The sequence below is a fragment of the Salvelinus sp. IW2-2015 genome, linkage group LG23 (assembly GCF_002910315.2).
Source record: "Salvelinus sp. IW2-2015 linkage group LG23, ASM291031v2, whole genome shotgun sequence".
Lineage (NCBI taxonomy): Eukaryota > Metazoa > Chordata > Actinopteri > Salmoniformes > Salmonidae > Salvelinus > Salvelinus sp. IW2-2015.
The window spans coordinates 42,324,491-42,344,676 of NC_036863.1; the positions used below are offsets into that span (position 1 = coordinate 42,324,491).

At 46.6% G+C, this 20,186-nt stretch overlaps 1 protein-coding gene and 1 long non-coding RNA gene across 3 annotated transcripts in view; both read left to right on the plus strand.

The window, feature by feature from the left end:
- The window catches only part of chm (CHM Rab escort protein), a 35,964-nt gene that overhangs the window by 11,149 nt on the left and 4,629 nt on the right, over positions 1-20,186 (plus strand). For both annotated transcript variants that reach the window (XM_023968223.1, XM_023968224.1), the window contains exons 8-13: positions 3,071-3,293; positions 7,593-7,670; positions 12,895-12,999; positions 13,635-13,698; positions 14,942-15,038; positions 17,030-17,143. In XM_023968223.1, the coding sequence (XP_023823991.1) occupies positions 3,071-3,293; positions 7,593-7,670; positions 12,895-12,999; positions 13,635-13,698; positions 14,942-15,038; positions 17,030-17,143 (681 nt within the window). The remainder of the gene's footprint in view (positions 1-3,070; positions 3,294-7,592; positions 7,671-12,894; positions 13,000-13,634; positions 13,699-14,941; positions 15,039-17,029; positions 17,144-20,186) is intronic.
- The window catches only part of LOC139022921 (uncharacterized), a 6,035-nt gene continuing 3,032 nt past the window's right edge, over positions 17,184-20,186 (plus strand). The window contains exons 1-2 of the long non-coding RNA XR_011473993.1: positions 17,184-19,777; positions 19,928-20,107. This is a non-coding gene — a long non-coding RNA (uncharacterized lncRNA). The remainder of the gene's footprint in view (positions 19,778-19,927; positions 20,108-20,186) is intronic.

The following is a 20,186-nucleotide window of genomic DNA, read 5'->3' on the forward strand; positions in this document are numbered from 1 at the left end:
CCAGACGGATTACCAGGATGCGTACTCTGAGCATGAGCTGACCAGCTGGCAAGTGTCTTCACTGACGTTTTCAACCTCTCCCTGACCCAGTCAGTAATACCAACATGTTTCAAGTAGACTACAGTAGTCCCTGTGCCCAAGAACGCCAAGGTAACCTGTCTAAATGACTATCGCCACCTTGGCACTCACATCTGTAGCCATGAAATGCTTTGAAAGACTGGTCTCAACACCATCATCCCAGACACCAAGGACCCACTCCAATTTGCATACTACCCCAACAGATGACGCAATCTCTATTTCACTCCAAACTGCCCTTTTCCACCTGGACAAGAGGAACACCTATGTGAGAATGCTGTTCACTGACTAAAGCTAAGGTAAGTTCCCTGGGACTGAACACCTCCCTCTGCAACTGGATCCTGGACTTCCTGACGGGCTCCCCCAGATCGTGAGGGTAGACAAACACATCTGCCACGCTGACCCTCAACACGGGGGCTCCTCAGGGGTGCGTGCTTAGTCACCTCCTGTAATCCCTGTTTACCCATGACTGAGAGGCTGCGCACGACTCCAACAACATTAAGTTTACCGAGGACACAATGGTGGAAGGCCTGGCCACCGATGATGATGAGACCTGGCAGTGTGAGGCCAGGACAACAACCTCTCCCTCAACATCAGCAAGACAAAGGAGCTGATCGTGGACTACAGGAAATGGAGGGCCGAGCACACCCCATTCACCTCGGGGCTGTAGTGGAGCGGGTCGAGAGCTTCAAGTTCCTCGGTGTCCACATCAATAAGGATCTATCATGGTCCACACACCAACAAAGTCGTTAAGAGGGCACAACAACGCCTCTTCTCCAGGAGTCTGAAAAGATTTGGCATGGGTCTTCAGATCCTCAATGTTTTACAGCTGCACCATTGAGAGCATCTTGACAGGCTGCATCACTGCTTGGTATGGCAACTGCTTGTCATCCGATTGCAAAAACAATCGGGTAGTGCGTATGGCCCAGTACATCACTGAGGCCAAGCTCCCTGCAATTCAGAACCTCTATACCAGGCGGTGTCAGAGGAAGGCCTTAGAAATTGTCAGACTCCAGCCACCCAATTCATAGACTGTTCTCTMTGCAACCGCACAGCAAGCCGTGCCGATGCACCAAGTCTGGAACCAACAGGACCCTGATCAGCTTCTATCCCCAAGCCATATGACTGCTAAATAGTTAGTCCTTGTAGCTATTTGGTTAGCTATTTAACTATCTGCATTCACCCTTTTTGCACAAACTTTTTTTACCCATCACATACGCTGCTGCTACTGTTTATCTGCCACTTTATTCCTAGTTATGTGTACATACTGTATCTACCTCAATTACCTCGTATCCCCTGCAAATCAACTCTGTACTGGTACCCCGTGTATATAGTCAAGTTATCATTACTCATTGTGTGTTTATTATAACTTTTATTACGTGTTTTAATTTTCTATACTGAACAAAAATATCAACGCAACAATTTCAACGATTTTACAGAGTTACAGTTCAAATGAGGAAATCAGTCAATTTAAATAAATTCATTAGGCCCTAATCTATGGATTCCACATGACTGGGAATACAAATATGGAGATGTTGGTCACAGATACCTTCAATTAAAAAAATAGGTAGGGGGCATTAATCAGAAAGCCAGTCAGTAGCAGGTGTGACCACCATTTGCCTCATGCAGCGTGACACATCTTCTCATAGAGTTGATCAGGCTGTTGATTGTGGAATGCTGTCCCACTCCTTCAATGGCTGTGCGAAGTTGCTGGATATTGGTGGGAACTGGAACACGCTGTCGTACATGTCGATCCAATCCAGAGAATCCCAAACATGCTCAATGAGTGACATGTCTGGTGATACCAAGAATTGTGTAGATATCCTTGCGACGTGGGGCTGTGCATTATTATGCTGAAACATGAGGTGATGGCGGCGGATGAATGGCACAACAATGRGCYKCAGGATCTTGGTATCTCTGTGCGTTCAAATTGCCATCGGTAAAATGCAATTGTGTTCGTTTCCCGTAGCTTATGCCTGCCCATACCATAACCCCACCGCCACCATGGGGCACTCTGTTCAAAACGTTGACATCAGCAAACCACTCGTCCACACAACGCCATACTGCTGTCTGCCATCTGCCCRGTACAGTTGAAACCTGGATTAATCTGTGAAKAGCACACTTCTCCATGGTGCCAGTGGCCAACGGAAGTGAACATTTTCCCGCTGAAGTCGGTTACGTCTCTGAACTGCAGTCATGTCATGACCCTGGTGAGGACAATGAGCATACCTGGAACAGTTTCTGACAGTTTGTGCAGAAATTCTTTGGTTGTGCAAACCCATCAGCTGTCCGGGTGGCTGGTCTCAGACGATCCCGCAGGTGAAGAAGCCAGATGTGGAGGTCCTGCGCTGCCGCATGGTCTATGGTCGGTTGGACGTACTGCCAAATTCTTTAAAATKACATTGGAGGTGGCTTGTGCTAGAGAAATGAACATTAAATCATCTGGCAACAGCTCTGGTGGACATTCCTGCAGTCAGTATGCCAATTGCATGCTCCCTCAACTTGAGACATCTGTGGCATTGTGTTGTGTAACAAAACGGCACATTTTAGAATAGCCTTTTATTGTCCGCGGCACAAGGCGCACCTATGTAATGATCATGTCGTTTAATCAGCTTCTTGATATGCCACACTTGTCAGGTGGATGTATTRTCTTGGCAAAGGAGAAGTGCTCAYGAACAGCGTCGTAAACACATTTTTGCCCAAAATTTGAGAGAAATAAGCTTTTTTTTGTGTATGGACAACCTCTGGGATCTTTTATTTCAGCTCATGAAACATGGGACTAAGACTTTACATGTTGCGTTTATATTTTTGTTCAGTGTGGATTTTTWAAATATTTTCTTTCTCTCTGCATTGTTGAGAAGGGCCTGTAAGTAAGCATTTCACTTAACTCTAAACCTGTTGTTTATGAAGCATGTGACAAATAACATTTGGTTTGATGATTTGATCTCTCTCCATCTTAGGCCTCTCCCTCACTCCTACCTTCTCTCCTCTCCAGACTTCTCGGAGCATTCCTTCTGGGACTTCCTGCAGACCAAGAAGCTGACGGAGAACCTGCAGCATTTCATCCTTCACTCCATTGCCATGGTGATCCCGGAGGTGTGCACGGTGGAAGGCCTGAGAGCCACGCAGCACTTCCTGCGTTGTCTGGGGCGCTACGGCAACACGCCCTTCCTGTTCCCCCTCTACGGCCTGGGGGAGATCCCTCAGTGCTTCTGCAGGTCAGTKGTTCCTCATGTCTGGGTGTACCTCGCACCACTGGTACATGATGTTGAGTCTATCCTACTGTACATATATCAACATTTACACACGACTATAAAGTCACTGAATTCCAACTATGTGTTTGGATTGGGGGCCAGACCTGTATTGACAGGGTACTAGAGATGGGAGGTGATTAGGGGAATGGGGATGAGACCTGGGTTTGTGCTCTGACTCCGAGGCTCTCTGCTCCGCCGGGCTCTGTGATGGCAGCTTTTAGCACTGCAGGTCTTCAGGGAGCTCTCCTGTGAAACTGTAGCACTTAGAGCCGAGTGAGCTTCAGGAAGTGTCCCCCACGGCTGCTGCTCATACTGCTGCAGGGGCCATGGCGGCTCACAGCCAGGCAATGGGAGAACAGCTCCCCAAAGGCCGTGGATGCAGCTGGATATAGCTTAGCCTTGAACACTTGTCTCGGGGTCATGCATATGACTCTGCCTGCCTGCCTGCATGCGTTTCCATCCTCTGAATGGGAGATATCCACACCATGGCGGTGTGTTGAGCTGAATGCATGGGTGCCAACATCCCGAGCGGCGCTGCGCATACGACAGAGCAGCCTTGACCCTGGAGATGGGAGGTGATGTTCTTTTGCAGCTGCAGTGCTGTCAAAGTCAGTGCCATGTCGCCGATCTATCTGCGACGCAATCAATTTGCATCCAACTAAAATCCATCATGGAGAATGGCTGCACACCTCACGGTACAGAGGCGTAATAACACAGACCAGGTTCGAACCTTAAATGAATCATGTTGGAATTGAGGGCAATATGTGCTTGAGCTGTGTAATGCATTTATTCCCTGAGAAACTGGATTTGGTTGAAGCAATTATTGCAGAATTGTTGCTTTATTATAATCAACYTTTTTTCTTTCTTCTTCCTATATTGTTCTAGCAATTCATAGACAATTATGAATACATAGTTAGAGCAACAGAATGGAGCCATGTCTTGCTCGTCTGCTTTTACCTGTCAGAGTACATGTAGAGACATAACTCCAACATGTAGGAGATGGAGGTTGGATTCATCTTCTAGCTGACTTTTTAGAATTTTAATAAAGGTCCTCTGCTCGAGGCTCAGTCATTTGCATATTTGATTCCCACTCCTTCCCCCTAATCTACTCCTCCGACGTTCAGATAAGCAAGGTAAAGAGACGACACATGATCACACCTGTCTGTCGCCACACAACTCTCGCTCTTCGCTCCCTCTTAGTGGCAGTGAATATCTGTTGTTCATGCGTACTGGATTGCCATGTCTTTATTTTTGTTCTACAGGYGATAACAGTTGGAATTGAGCCGTTACTTTAACCTCCCTAGTTTTATATTTTTGGAATAAAAACGTAACGCCTCACCTTGAGTTCAAACCCTGACTCTGTTGGTCTGTAGTCGAGGTCATTTTGTTCTCAGTGTCTCCTCCCAGACAGTGTAGGTAGCTAAGGTTCCAACGTGTGTGTTTTTGGAACGTTAGAACGGTGAAGAAGTGGATGGAGAGAACAAGGAGAAGCAGTAGAAAATGTCTGCTGGGTAAGGTGGAGTCTGAAAGTGATGAACAAAAGAAGCGGGGTAGGGAGTCCGAGGTAGAGGGAGAAAAAGTATTTGAGAGCGGTGTGAGGGGTGGTAGGGAGGCGGGATCATCCATCAATGTGATACCTGCCTTGCAGGTGATGGATGGATAGATGGCCGTGCAAACTCAATAATGCTCACTCTCTCAGGTTATTCACAGATCAGCGAGCAGCACTGCTAATAAAGTGATGAAATGCTTTTGTGTCCTCGCCTGGATTATTCCTCAAGTTTTGACAGGGAAGACTCTTTTTAATTTCTAAATAACCTTTGGCGCTTTGACTGCAGTAGTCCGTCTTCTGCCTCTGTCCCTCGCACCGTTCTATGGCGTGTGACCGCGGTGGTGGTGGTGGGGGGGGGGGGTGTGTAAGACCTCCATTCATTTACCCTGAAAAAGAATTTGGCCGTGACACGCTTTGATTTGCATGCCGTGTTGCCACGCTCCAATCAGACAGCAGTCGGAATGAAACAGATTGAGAGGATGGGGAAATGCATTAATTAGTGCAGATGATTGTCTGTTGAGCATTCAGTCACAGATCATATTTCCTCATCTTTTTTTYCCACTCACGGAGCAATAAACATCTAATTTATTCGGATCCAACAGGATTTAATTTTGTGCAGAAGGCCTCGCCAGGCGGCATGGTGCTTTGTTTTCTTTTAATTATTGGCCAACCATTAGCCCCCCACTCTGCCTCCCAGCTCCCCAGATTACAGCAGAGTCTTCCAGCAATGATTTTGACAGGTAAGTGCTCTGTGTACGCACTGTAATTTTGTTTGTTTAGCGTGTCCTGGACATGGTGAGGATTTATTGTCCACGTCCGTGACTGCCGGTAAAACCCTCTGAAAACCATCTGAAATCCTCCCCAGGACCCTTTTTAAAACCTCCCACCCTTTCCTCCTGCTTGGCCGTGGTGGAAGGATGCATGCATCTACAGAACCTGCAGCCTCTCTTCCACTGGGTCTTCTAAGGGTTGAGTCGGGGCTTAGTTCAGCCCTGGAACATCTACAGGAGACCCAACGTGAGTTTCAGGAGACCCAAAGTGAGCTTGAAGCACACGGTATTGCTAAGCAGTGCTCCTCAATACACCCACGCTCTCGTACACTTTTAGATTTATCTCTGAACTGTAAGCAGTGCTCCTCAATACACCCACGCTCTCGTACACTTTTAGATTTATCTCTGAACTGTAAAGGAAGCGAATGGATCATTTTTCGAGCATTTCTCCATCTGAGGAGGAGGTTTGCACAGCACTTGCTGGCCCTACAGGTTTGTCGAAGGTTGAGAGAAACACCCCCGGACGTCAATGTCATGACTGAGAGATGAGATGAGAAGTCTAGCGAACACTGCAGCGATTCAAGACCTAGAGGTGGACACGTCCAGTGTAAACTTGTAAATGCATTCTCTGCCATCATCTAAGGTATGGGATTGAGTTGTCAAGAAAATGAGGACTGCCAGCCTTTTTAAGGCTGTTCTATTTATTTCTGCCTTGCTTGAGATACTGCCGCTAGAGCCTCGAGCTTATTTCTGCTCTTGTTACATTACCTTTTAATTACAGAAATAACTAGTTGGAGGCAGTTGTTTTGTATGAGAGGGGAGAGGAGGGTTGTCGAAGATTTATTTTGGATGTGACCTTCTCCACACTAGCTACAGCTGTAATCAGTGGAATTAATAGCGTAATCAAATTATACACAAACTCATAAATCATCGCCGAGCGCRCTGTCACGGAGTTCGGCTATTAATGGCCCCTATTGTTTTGCCACCGTATTAAAAAATCACGTCCCCTGATTCCCGCCTTGATAGGAACTGAAATGCCATTTAGAGGCTATAAAGACCGGGGGCTCAGAGGGGTCCCAGATTTTCACAACTGTTAATTTAGCAGCGATGCAGAGTGATGTCGCAGATGCCAAAGGGGGGGGCGGGGGGCGAGTCAGGGCCGGCCGTGCTTCAGCGGCGCCTTTTCAGCCGGGGGATGGCATCATTGGGACAGACAGCGGCCAGTTAATTAGAGTAATATCAGCTTAAACGTCTGTCAGTTAGGGTTAATGACATCAAAAGGGGTTCCCTGGCGTCTGAATGGGGTTCTGTAGAGGCCATGCGATGGGCCTGGATGATTGCCTGTGAGTTTTATTCTCTTGATGTTTTATTAAGATGCCATGTCTGGTAATTCATCTATGGGGCAGGTACAAACCTTTTTAGGAGCAACGGTGGTGGTTGTCTGTGAGGTAGGCGTGTCTTGGTCCCTCCTCTCCATTCCTCCCTCTGTTTTCTCTCGACCTGCTCTCCCCAGTCCGTCACAGCTGGCAGAGCTCCCTTAAACCCCAGCCATCTCTCTCCGTTATTCCCACTGTGTTGAAAGAGCCAGTGCCAGGCTCATAGACCTGTGCTGTCTGTATGCAGCTGCGTCTCTGTGGGTGGAGCACACATTAACCTGGCCAAAGCACACAGTCTGCACTGTGTTCGCCACTGTTTTACTTAAAAGTAATTCAACCCAAGTATACTTGATTTTTGCAAAGTTTTGCCAAAGCAAGGATCATCCACAGTTTTTATATGTAATTGTCACCACATTAAGTCGTTTGAGGTGATTTGAAAAAAKTTACATTTATTTGTCAAATACACATTTTGGAGTATTTTATAATGCATTGCAGTGAATATCCTATATGTTTATTCACTGACTGGCCACTGTCTTAAAGACTTGTCTCTCTTGTGTATTTTTCTCAGGATGTGTGCTGTCTTTGGAGGGATCTATTGTCTTCGCCACTCAGTTCAGTGTCTGGTTCTGGACAAGGAGTCCGGMAAGTGAGTATTCCATCGCCCAATTCACCACAACACACACACACCAGTCCTCTCCCCTCCCCCCTCCACAATAAAGAAGTGTGAGAACAAAAAAAGTGAGAACAAAGCAGTAAAAGAGAGATGGATTTGTGTTCAGGGCTGAGATAACAAAAAAGCTGCCCTGTTCTCGTCAAGCCCCTTTGTTCCAGCCCTCCAATCAGGGAGCAACCTCGATTAGAAGTAATTTGTGTATGTGGTCCTCCAAAACAAGGAAAGAAGAGGGGGTCCGGAATATAGATACGAAATTAATTCTCTGGGAGACGGGAGAACCAAACCCCCCCCCCCCCACCTGAAGCAGCCAAGCTCGGAAGACAAATCACAGGCCCTGCCACTTGGGCTGGCGATGAGTGATGCTGGTTTTTCCTCGTGGCCTTACCTCCACTAATTGATTTTCATCTGAAGACAAAAAAGCCCTCTGTTACTGCCTCTTAAAAAATGAGAGTTCATCTCCAGTCTCCCTTGATTAATCTGCGCTGATAATGTGCGTCAGGCCCTACTAGAAAGCCCTTTTAATGAGTTTCAAAGGTAGATTGTTGTCATAAACTAGGTTAGATTAGGTTTTTTTCTTTTTTTTTGGAAGGCTCGATATTGAGATTCTTTCATCTTGGTGGTGGGTGACCCTGGGGGCCAGGAATCTTGTGGTGGAGCAGCGTCGTGAGGAGTAATACTGTATGTGCTCTCTCTAATACTCGGCCCAAAGACTGAAACTCCCAGCCCCTGTCTCTACAGCCGGTCTCTGATGTTGGCCATTGGGGAAATACTGCCTTCTGGGACCTCAGACTGGAAAGTGCAGTTCCTTTGATAATGTGTCCCTCTTTGTGCAAAATGCTAATGGTACTCAAGTCTTTGGTTACGGCTCTCTTTTTTCATTTGACGTATCCACGTGCAGCCGGTTGGGATTTCCTAGAGTGCTCGTGGTTCATGGTTTTTATCTACTTACTACCCAGGGCTCTGCGAAGCCTAATGCGCGCCACACACTGACTGGTCCCCTCTAGTCAGAAGCGCCATTTTTAACACATTGACACGTGCAAAGTCAATGGCAAGCGCTAAAAGCACAGACCCGAGTCAGAACCAGCCGCGGTCTCTCCTAGTTTTCTGTGTGAACGGCGTTTCAGGTTGGAGCTGATCCAATGCCATGTCAGTCAGCGCTCGAGAGAAGTCCATAAAGGAGCGGTGAGGCGTGGCCGAGAGGGCCGCGCCGTTCTCCACGTGCGCCGCATAGGTGTCCACTCTGCTCCTTGTTCCAAGGCAAGCCTAATACATCATCAGTGGGGAAAAAAGTTTTGTGAAGGTGGGGGTGGGGGGATAAACTGGCAAGGTGTCTGCCAGGCTGAACAATGATTTTAATTTCCCCGGCGTCATAAATTACCTCCTTATGTCTCCTCTTATTACATACATAAAGCTGAAAAGGGTAGAGGGAGATTAATAATGCAGCACCAGCAGTGGATGATGTGACCTAACATCCCAGCTGCCACTCGTCTGTCCTGTCCTGGACCTGCTCCTCCACACTACTACAGCAGACACCTGCACCGCCTGTCTGTCCGCCTGTCTGTCTGTCTCTCCTGACTCCACTGACCAGCCGCTTCACTCCTGTCACTATCCATCCCTTAGTCTTAATGCGCTTTGATCCTAGTCACTTCCAACAGAGGAGAACTTGCCTGCGACAGTAAGTCATGTGTGGGAGGGGGGGGGGGGGGGGTTAGTTTGTTTCACTTGGCCGAAGTAAAGAGTTCCTTCCAGTTGAGATGTTTATCAACGCATAACTGTGCATGGCTGTGTATAAGGCTGTGACCATGATTGCTATGTGTATGACCTGCGTGCTTTATGAATACTGTTTATGAACTACAGTTCTGATCAATAAAGCCTGCCGTGGCCTTGTGGGTAGGGGGGCGGTAATCATCAGTTCCAAGCTGGACCTTACCTTTTTTATGTCTCGGCTCAGGTTATGCCTGCAGGTGTGCGGATGACAGGGGATATACATTTAGTGTTGAAACACATTTACTTTATCCTCCTGTTTAAGATGAAAATATTAGTTCTGTTTATTTAGATATATTGCACTCGTGAAGGTACTTTCCAGGATGTGCCATTTTTTTCTGCTTCAAAAAACTGTGTGTTCTCTCAGGGATGTGAAGGTTGTGGCCTGTATCCCGTCTCCTATATCCCATATCCCACTCCATTGGTTTGGGATTGATTTGAACTGCCAGCTCCCACTGCCAGGCCTCCTCCTAGTAAATAAATCTTCATTTACATAAACAGTCCATCCTGCAGTCAATCTCTCCTAGGTGAGGATTATTCGGAGGGGTGCGGTTTGGAGGGGGGTGGGAGYGAGCGTTTTGGAGTGCCGCTTGCCTTCTCCTTTATTGTGTTGTGAAAGTCCATTTCAAGGATGTCACCCCAAGCCCATTAGTTTGGATAATGAGCCCTATAAAGCACATTTATAACTCTTGACATAACAAGCAGACAGATTCCCCACCGTGCCCCCTCTGTCGGAGAGGAGCAACGCAGGAAGGTCACACTGCTGCTGCCCAGGACTGGGGGCTCAGAGAGCCTCGCCTCCCCTCATCCTGCCTCTCCTAGCCTCACCTCGCTCACACTGGCTAACTCACAGATTGCACCAATCTGGCCAATGGTTTGGGTTCTGTTTTGGGCTTGCATTGTTTGTACAAAAAAAAGAGAACGTATTCAACTCTGGCTTTTCTTACAAAGATTAATGAATCAGCCCAGGCCATTTGTATTTGTTTCGACGGTGGTGCATTGAGAAGCTGCCAAAACAATCCTTCTCTTTTGTGCTGGACTATAGGCTGTAATGTTCTGAGGCACAGATGCCAACTGTTTTCCCTTTCTTGACAAAGGTCATTAATTAATACCATCTCATGAAGCGTACAGCTCAGGTCGGTAAAGGTATTTGGTATAACAATGGCGTGTTTATTTTTGTGTTGGCAATTTTTTTCCCGGACTGAACGTCCCGACGCTTCGGATCATGTTCTGCGCATGTGTTTATTTGTTTATTCTCTACTTTACGCACAGTCTCTGCTCTACTGGGGCGGCAGGTAGCCTAGTGGTTAAAGCGTTGGGCCAGTAAACGAAAGGTTGCTGGATCAAATCCCCAAGCTGACAAGGTAAAAATCTGTCATTCTGCCCCTGAACAAGGCAGTTACCCACTGTAAATAAGAATCTGTAAAATTTAAATTTAAAAAAATACTCGTAGAGAACAGGCTACTCTGGGGAATGGTTCAAATAATAATAAATAATGAAGTTAGATCAAAGCTGAATCAATGTCTGCAAGATCACACAATGACAGAATATACATTTTTCTTTCATGTGGCCAAAACTCAACAGCGCGCACCACTAGGCAAAATACACAGTTTGTTCAAGGGAAATTTCACAATTTTTCAAAATGTGAAAATGGCTTTTCTATGGTTTGTAGTAAAAAAATATATAGAGGAAAACAGGTGTTTCCAATGACATCAWCWACCAATTAGCAGGCAATGCCTACTCGTAATTAGTTCAAATCATGAAGCATTAGTGTTTCTATMTTTTTTCCCCACAAAACATAGAAACGTGTCATTTTCACATATGTTGATGCTGGAGGTGATGAATATGAAGTAGAAATGTAGAGAAATGTCCATTTAACACAATATGCTAAAACGTGTGCTCCCTGTACATCATTCAAAACAACACTGTACGCTACTTTCGGAACAACACTGTATAACTCCAGATCTAAATGCATATCCCCATGAAAMMGATTGAGATCAAATGGATGGTATGTAGATGCTGCGTGGACGTTTCACTGGTAAAAACTTGGAAGAATTATCATTCATGATTGACTGTGAGAAATGTGAAGGGAAGGAGACCAAAGAAATGTGTCCGTAATGTATAGGTAAAGAAGCACATGCACAGAACTTGATCCCGAACATGCGCAGAAGCTTTGGGACCTTTTTAATCCAGGGGGAAAAAGGGTCAGGGACAAGTCGTATCCGTAGCCACTCAACGGTTGCAAATCAAAACCGCATCTGCAGACTTAAGCAACACATTTATGGCATACTCCTGAGGACCAGTATACGCCCACACCATTCTGTTCACGGGTTGACTCATAAGCCACAGGCCCCGCTGTTAAATCCGTGGGGCGGGTTTAGGGTCATGAAATATTGTGTGGATGAAGGGCGGCTGGTAGGTGGTGGGCGGGTTGAATAAAGAGAAAACGATGCATAAAAAAAAATCCAGAAATGTATAGTTTTAGTGCAATTCATATCTATAGGCTACATTGAGGTTTTTTTTCATTATTTTTATCTGGCATTCGTGTGTAAGCCTAACCTTTAGGGCCTAACTGTATGAGTGCCAAATACACGCCAATCACCAAATGCTTTTGGGACTTAGGCAGAAAAAGTTCACGTCGTCCCACTAAGGCAAATAGGACAAATTGGGAACTGTACATTTTCTCTATTTGCGGGTTAGAATCGGGTGCAGGCCTCCGATTTTCACTCGCATACAACTGAGTGTACAAAACATTAGGAACACCTTCCTAATATTGAGTTGCGCACTCAGAACAGCCTCAATTTGTCGGGGCATGGACTATACAAGGTGTCGAAAGCGTTCCACAGGGATGCTGGCCCATGTTGACTCCAATGCTTCCCGCAGATGTGTCTAGATGGCTGGATGTCCTTTGGGTGGTGGACCAGTCTTGATACACACGGGAAACTGTTGAGCATGAAAAACCCATCAGCGTTGCAGTTCTTGACACATTCAAACCGGTGTGCCTGGCACTTGTTACCATACCCCGTTCAAAGGCACTTCAATCTTTTGTCTTGCCCATTCACCCTCTGAATGGCACACATACACAATCCATGTCGCAATTGTCTCAAGGCTTAAAAATCCTTCTTTAACTTGTCTCCTCCCCTTCATCTACACTGATTTGAAGTGGATTTAACATGTGACATCAATAAGGGATCACAGCTTTCAACTATATTCACCTTGTCAGTCTATGTCATGGAAAGAGTTTATAGGTGGGCAGTTGCAGATGGGTTATTAGCAGGTGCGGGTGACATACTTAATATACCATAAAAGTTATTAATTTAAAGAAATTATAAGTAAAACTATTTCACTCATATTGTAATTAATTTTCGGTCATATTTCATAAAAATCTGGAAACACTGGACAGTTACTTTAATCTTCTTTTTTCTTGTTCAAGGTGCAAAGCTGTGATTGACACTCATGGTCAGAGAATCAGCTGTAGTCACTTTGTGGTGGAGGATGGCTACATCGGGGCAGAGCAGAGGAAGAACACGGATTCCAGGTGAGAGTGGCTCCCAATACTCCTCCTCAGTACCTTCTCTACCTAGCCAATGATACTGGTCTCACCTACAGTTTCAGGCAGCACATTAATTTAGTGAGAACAGTGCAATAGCCTACATAGAGGTGACATTTCTTGTGAAGTCAACTTGGGAGGAGGGGTCTCTGTGCCGATAACGGGGGATCTTTCCTCAGGTCTTTGTGCGGTAGGACAGTTTCAGTGGTGTCATGGTGAAATGGCTGATTATCCCAGACACACTCCACAGACCTGGCTGCAGGTGACTGGGCTCTGCTCTGCTCTGCTCTGCTCGCCACACTGCTGCCTGCCTCCGTCAATGGAGACCTTGACATTTACACCACTGACCCCAATTAGAGCATGACTAATGCTCTTAAAGACGGCAGCGCAGAATGACTGGGCCGGCCCGGCCAGAACCAACCCAGCCACTGTTCTGTTGTAGCATGGCCCAGACTGGACTGTCTCACAGCCGAAATCTACCGCAACAACAAACCAAAAAAAACAAGAAAGGAAAACAGTGCTGTAATAATCTAATAATATTGGTGCTGCTGTTTTTTTCTCTTTCTCTACTGTTGTCCCCCCCCCCCCTTCCTCTCTTTCATCCATCCTCTCTCTTTTCACAGGCAGATATCCAGAGCGGTTCTCATCACAGACCGGTCAATTCTGCCATCCGATTCTGAACAGCAGGTACTATACTGTTGTTCTCCATATGGCTCATCCCCTATCCTGTGTCCCACACAAAGAGATGCTTTGACATATTCAAAGGGAACACCCCCCCCCCCCCCCCCCTTTACAAGCACAAAATACATTTAAATGCTATTCAGATATCCAGTGTGGCTTAGCGGTATTCCTGCCGAGCCTGCACTTTTGCTACTCGTGTTGTGTTGCATTACATTATATTTTATGCTCTATCACATTTGTATAGATTCTTGGTCCGCGTCCAAGTTCTCAGCGAAGAAACAGCAAAACATCCAGGCTAATTTGGGAGATCATTACAATAGTTCTGACGTGCGGCTGTACCATTTTAAGATCTCCAAATAAATTGCGGAAAAAGTAACCAGTTCAATGAAAGCCCCCTAATGCTGTTTGTTGTGACTGGTTTGGAATTTGATCGAATAATCCTACCGGCTGTAGAATGGGAATTGACATGCTAGCATTAGGTACGCTAATTTGAGTGCCAGTCTTCGATATGGATATGAAAAACATGGAATAATGGCATAGAACACGTTGAATGAAATCTGATCAACTCAATTCCCTAATGTGTCTGCATAAAGAGAATATATCCATTGAATTTTCATCCCTTCTTTCATGGCACAAGTTTTTTTTTCTTTCTCTCTTCTCCCCGGCTGAAATCCGGCTTTGAATATCACTCACAAAGGACAGAGGGRAAACCGTGTGTAATTTCTGCTCATTAGGTAGGAGGGAGAATATGAAATTAATTTCTGTGTCTTGACACAGTGTGGAAATGGAATATTACATGACTGTGTGACAAAACGTAATTAAATATGGTCTCTTTTGTAATTAGCTGTTGGATGGTCCTGTGGAATGACAGTGTGGACCGAGGCAGATACAAGGGGGAGATTGGCCCCGGCTGTCTCTGTCCCCTGCTTTCCCCCTCATGGGAGAAACTGACTTTCCTTCCTTAAATTTGTCCACTTGATTAAAAAGGAGTGATTTCACTTCTGCTCCAGCCAGAAAGGACATTATAATAACATCCAGGGGATTCGTATAAAAGGATTACAGGGATCCCATTACTTAGAACTGCAGTTTGGTAATAGGCTTTAGGATTGTCTTGCACACTTCATTAGGGCTGTGTGTGTGTGAGAGTGCCTTACGGAAGCACTGCACTTTGTGTGGTTCAACTCTCTGTCGGTCTGTCTAATGTACCTGTCTGTCTAACGTACCTGTCTTGTCTCTATATGCACTGTAGATCTCCCTGGTCACTGTGCCTCCCGTGGAGCCTGGTGGTCCCCTGGTCCGTATCATAGAGCTCTGCTCTTCCACCATGACCTGCATGCTAGACACCTGTGAGTCCAGCTGCACCCCGGCCACTCACCCCTCTCACCCACCCACTGCCCAGGACAGGGGGTAAGGGGGGGAGGGGGGGGGTCGTAATTAGGCAGCGCCATCTACATAGAGGACCGTTGTTTTAGAAAGGTAATTCCACGGTGCTTAGAGGAGGCAGTTGTTCTGGCGGACTAGCTGACATCAGGGTTGTAAGGCAGGCTAGAATTAATGGAGGAAATGAGACTGAAAACCGAGACTGAGAGAAGTGGGGTGAGTGAATGATAGTGTCTCTGAACATTCCATCTCCTGTGTGTGTATAGAGCTTTGGGTCAAACTGCTGCTGCTTTACCGGGTCACTGAATCAGTCGCTCAGACAGCTGGAAATATGACCCGGTTTTCCCTTTGAATTGTGGCTCCAGTAGCAGCGACGACGATGATGATGATTTCCGTCGTTAACCGTAGTGTTATTTATGAGTGTTATTGTTTTTAGCAATCCTGGTATTATTTCCCAGTCAGTCATCACACTTAGATAGATGAGCAATGGTGACAGCTGCCCAGTGACCATCTCCATCTCCATAGGGGAGCTGGGGTGGGCGAGAGAGGAGTAATCAGCGGAAGTCCACTCCCTCACTCTAGGAATAGAGTCTGGAATGATGGAATTGTGAAGTGGAGCCATTGCTCCTACTGTGTGTGTGTGTGTGTGTGTGTGTGTGTGTGTGTGTGTGTGTGAGAGAGGATGGAGATGGATAGCTGTAGCATCCCTTAAGTAATGTAGTTCTACCTGAGTGGATCAGTTGCAATCATAAGATGATGATGAGCTTGACAGGCCTGCGATACACACACACACACACTCACACAAAAGGTGAACCATTCATCTACATTGAATGATACTTGCAGAGTTTACAGTCTACAGAATATCTATTTATACTGATGAATATATACCAGGCCAATCTGATCCGAGTGTCTTCCTCAAGGGCAACATGGCTTCCTGGGATTTGAACTAGCAACCCAATGGGAACAATGCTGTTTTGCCATTTTCAAATTGAAATTTGGCCATGAAATGAGCTGTCTTAACAGTAAAGTCTTCTCTCCCTGGCTACTTTAAAACTTAAAGGCCTGAAGACAGCAGATATGCACCCGATTCTCCATCTGCTAGCTTAGTTTCCCACAGAATGAGCATCAAGTGTCTCAACGGACAGCCCTGCTGTACAACAGAGTAACGTCTATCCTCCCAACTCTCCTGGTCTTTTTTGTTTGGGCCCTGAGCTCCTGAGCTGACAGAGTGGAGGGCCTCCAGAGTCCCAGTGTGAGTAGAGTGTCACATACGTCCTCTGAGCGGCATCTCCATGGACCCTCTGGCCAATGACGCACCTCTCATCCCACTGGGGAGGCCTGTATCCTCCATCCACCCTTTACACCCCCCCCAGCCAGCACGGCACAGTCAGGAGCTATCTGGTTCCCATTGCTGTAGTTGCTCCTTTTGAAMCCCCCCCCCCCCCAAAAAAACCTGTCAACCTGCGAGAAAGAACAAAAAGGAGAGGAGAAGGAGCCCTACAGTTGTCTTGAGCTCTTGGGATTGCCCAGGATCCTACTCTCTGGATCCCAGCGCTGCCACCGTTAACATGGTGTTCACAATACCGCCCTGCAGGAGCGGGGCTGAACGCTTTGAAGATGAAACCACCTCTTCCCCCTCTGAGGTCCAACACCATGCATCCAAAGCCCAGCTCCCTCCAACCCCATCCTCTCTGGGCACTTTTCACGGAACAGTCCCAGCCATGCTGGAGATACTGATATGGCCTAGCTGTGCAGTGTGTTAAGGAACAGGTTGTTAGGGAACTGACTGTGGAGAGTAATTAGACAATGTTCCATCTCTTTAGGGAAGGTGCTTCTCACATGCTACAGGGTAGACGGGCTGATGTGGACATGGAGGACAACATCAGCTAATGAAGCAACAATGATATTCCGCTTGGCTAATAACACCGTGTGTTCTTCTTCTACCTTCCCAACACAGATCTGGTGCACCTGACATGTTCCTCTGCCTCTGGCTCTGCCCAAGAAGACCTGGCTCCTGTGGTGTCCAGGCTCTTCTACACACCAGCTAGTCCTGGAGAGGAACCCGCAGAAGGTACAGTAGGAAAGTGCTCACCTGACCCCCCCCCCCGTCAAATAACCATCTAACCTCTCTCCTGGCTTGATTTACATACCATCACCTTCACACATCACTGTCACTCCTTGATTCAAAATAATGTGCTCCGATGTTCTAAGTACCTCGTGATATCCATTCCTAAAGAAGAAAGATCAGGCTGGTTTGTAGTTGGGTGAGAATGCGCTGACATTTGTCGGGCTTTTGCTCGGAGACGTTATCAGTAATACAGATGATTGATATTGATGGCTGCGTGCCAAACTGGCGTTAGGCCGTTGTCCCATTGATTCCCATTACCTTCTGTCAGGCTCGGCTCGGTTCCTTGATGGCGAATTAGCACATGACCTCGGACGGAACCTCCTTTATTACGCCGAATTATAGATGTACTGTTTCAACATGTTTCTCTGGAGATGTTTCCCGAGACCTAGTTTATATCCTTAGGGTTCTCACTTGTCATGAAGCTGTGTTGTTTTTGTCAACATTTCTTTTCATTTAACACACAGAACATGAGTATGGATCTTTTTGAGCTTGGATTAAATGAAGTGTATCAGTTGATCATCTTGGCCTCCTTGGGTGCTTCCTTTTTGTATGGTTTGATGGTGAGTAGCCTACCTTTTGGAACTCGACAGATCCATTTTTTTCTCTCACACACACCGGCCACCATTCATTCTAGCCTGAGCGCAAACCCTCATGCTGGCTTTCTACCTACAGAACAGAATTGGGCACAGTATTTACTTAGCATGGAGTGGAAATGTAATGTTTAATTAGCTCCAGCATCCCATTTGGCCTGGACTCATAATTTATGAGTCTGTCTCCTCATGGGGAACAAATTTGCCTCTAGAACCAATAACTTTTGCCATTTTGGATTTGAAACCCTTTATTGCTACTTAATGCAGATCAATCTAATATATTGGAGTAGTCAGTTGTGTTTTTACTGAGGCAGGGATCTGCTTTGTCCGTGGTGGGTTATGGCTTTTCTCAAACCTCGTTGAGGTCAGTTAAAATAGCAGCTCCATTCTGACCGAAACCAACACAGAGATCCACAATCGCCTCTTGAAGCCATTTGTTGCTTTATTGCTGTTTCTCTACGGCTGTGAGACAAGGTCATCATGAAAGTGACAGGCATGATTGAGATCCCTCTCCTTTTCTCCTCTCTTTCTCTGACATCCTCATTCCCTTTTCCCCACCACATCTCTTTTCTGACTCATCATCTCTCTCTTTTTCTGCTCCCCCTTTTCCCCAAAAATCTCTCTCCCTTTCACCCCATCTCGGTCTCTGTTCCTTCATTTTGCTTTCTCCCTGCCTGTGTGTGTACACGAGTCTCTCAGGTGGTAGGCCAGCGCCGTGCAGTGCAGTGTGGGGCTGTGCTCTGTGACGCCACCCTTTTTATCACAGGAAGGGGGTAGTAGTATTTTAATTAAAATGTCAGAACAAATACTGTGAGAGTTATTGAGGATGAATCACTAGATAAGGGGAGCAGTGGGCCAGAACAGGTCAAAGAGACAAAGTCACCTGGCTGGCTGGCGGCTCCTCATTCATCCACTGGGTAGTAGGTGTGGTGGTGCAGGTGGGGTTTGGAGAGGGACATGGAGCGGAGGGGTGCACAGCAGAGGCTTTGGAGGCTTTGGGGGGGTGGAGGTTGCAGAAGGTTAGGGGTAGGGCTGGAGCAGTCGTGGTCAGGTGCACATCTGGCAGGTGCACATCTATGAGCAGGATGAGGACAGGTTGGATTGGGCTGGCTCCTACTCTAGATGATCCCACTGGCTCCTACTCTAGATGATCCTACTGGCTCCTACTCTAGATGATCCACTCTAGATGATCCCACTGCCTCCTACTCTAGATGATCCGACTGACTCCTACCCTAGATGATCCTACTGGCTCCTACTCTAGATGATCCTCTGGCTCCTACTCTAGATGATCCTGCTCTAGCCACTTCATTGGAAATGACAGTTTGAACCAATGCAGCGTTGTGAAATCTGGAGTTTTTCAGAACGATTGCATTCCAGAAGACTGTGTGTTGACGTGTGGTGGCAGGCCGCCCAGGCAGAGAGCCAGTGGGTGTTAGAGGTGGCTGATATTTGGGGTTTAAGCTCCAGGCGTGTAGAGGGCCCCGTCAGGAGCACAGCTCTATGCTAATCTGACATTTCTCACATCTGTGACGGGGCTGTGTGGAAAACGAAACAATTATGTCTAATAAGGCGTTGTTTGTGTATTTGGTCAGGTGTGTGTAGGTGTCGTCGTTGTGTAGTGTGTATTTGGTCAGGGTTGTGTAGGTGTCGTTGTTGTGTTAGTGTGTATTTGGTCAGGTGTGTGTGTGTGTGTAGGTGTCGTTGTTGGTGTGTATTTGGTCTTTGTTGTGTTGGTGTGTATTTGGTCAGTGTGTTTTGTGTATTTGGTCAGGTGTGTAGGTGTCGTTGGTGTGTATTTGGCAGGTGTGGTGTGTAGGTGTTGTTTGTTTGTGTGTAGGTGTTGTTGGTGTGTATTTGGTCAGGTGTGTGTGTTGGTGTGTATTTGGTCAGGGTTGTGTAGGTGTCGTTGTTGTGTTAGTGTGTATTTGGTCAGGTGTGTGGTGTGTAGGTGTCGTTGTTGGTGTGTATTTGGTCAGGTGTGTGTTTGGTGTGTATTTGGTCAGGTGTGTGTAGGTGTCGTCGTTGTGTTAGTGTGTATTTGGTCAGGGTTGTGGTAGGTGTCGTTGTTGTGTTAGTGGTGTATTTGGTCAGGTGTGTGTGTGTGTGTAGGTGTCGTTGTTTGGTGTGTATTTGGTAGTTGTTGTGTTGGTGTGTATTTGGTCAGGTGTGTTTGTGTATTTGGTCAGGTGTGTAGGTGTCGTTGGTGTGTATTTGGTCAGGTGTGTGTGTGTAGGTGTTGTTTGTTTGTGTGTAGGTGTTGTTGGTGTGTATTTGGTCAGGTGTGTGTGTTGGTGTGTATTTGGTCAGGGTTGTGTAGGTGTTCGTTTGTTGTGTTTTGTGTGTATTTGGTCAGGTGTGTGTGTGTGTAGGTGTCGTTGTTGGTGTGTATTTGGTCA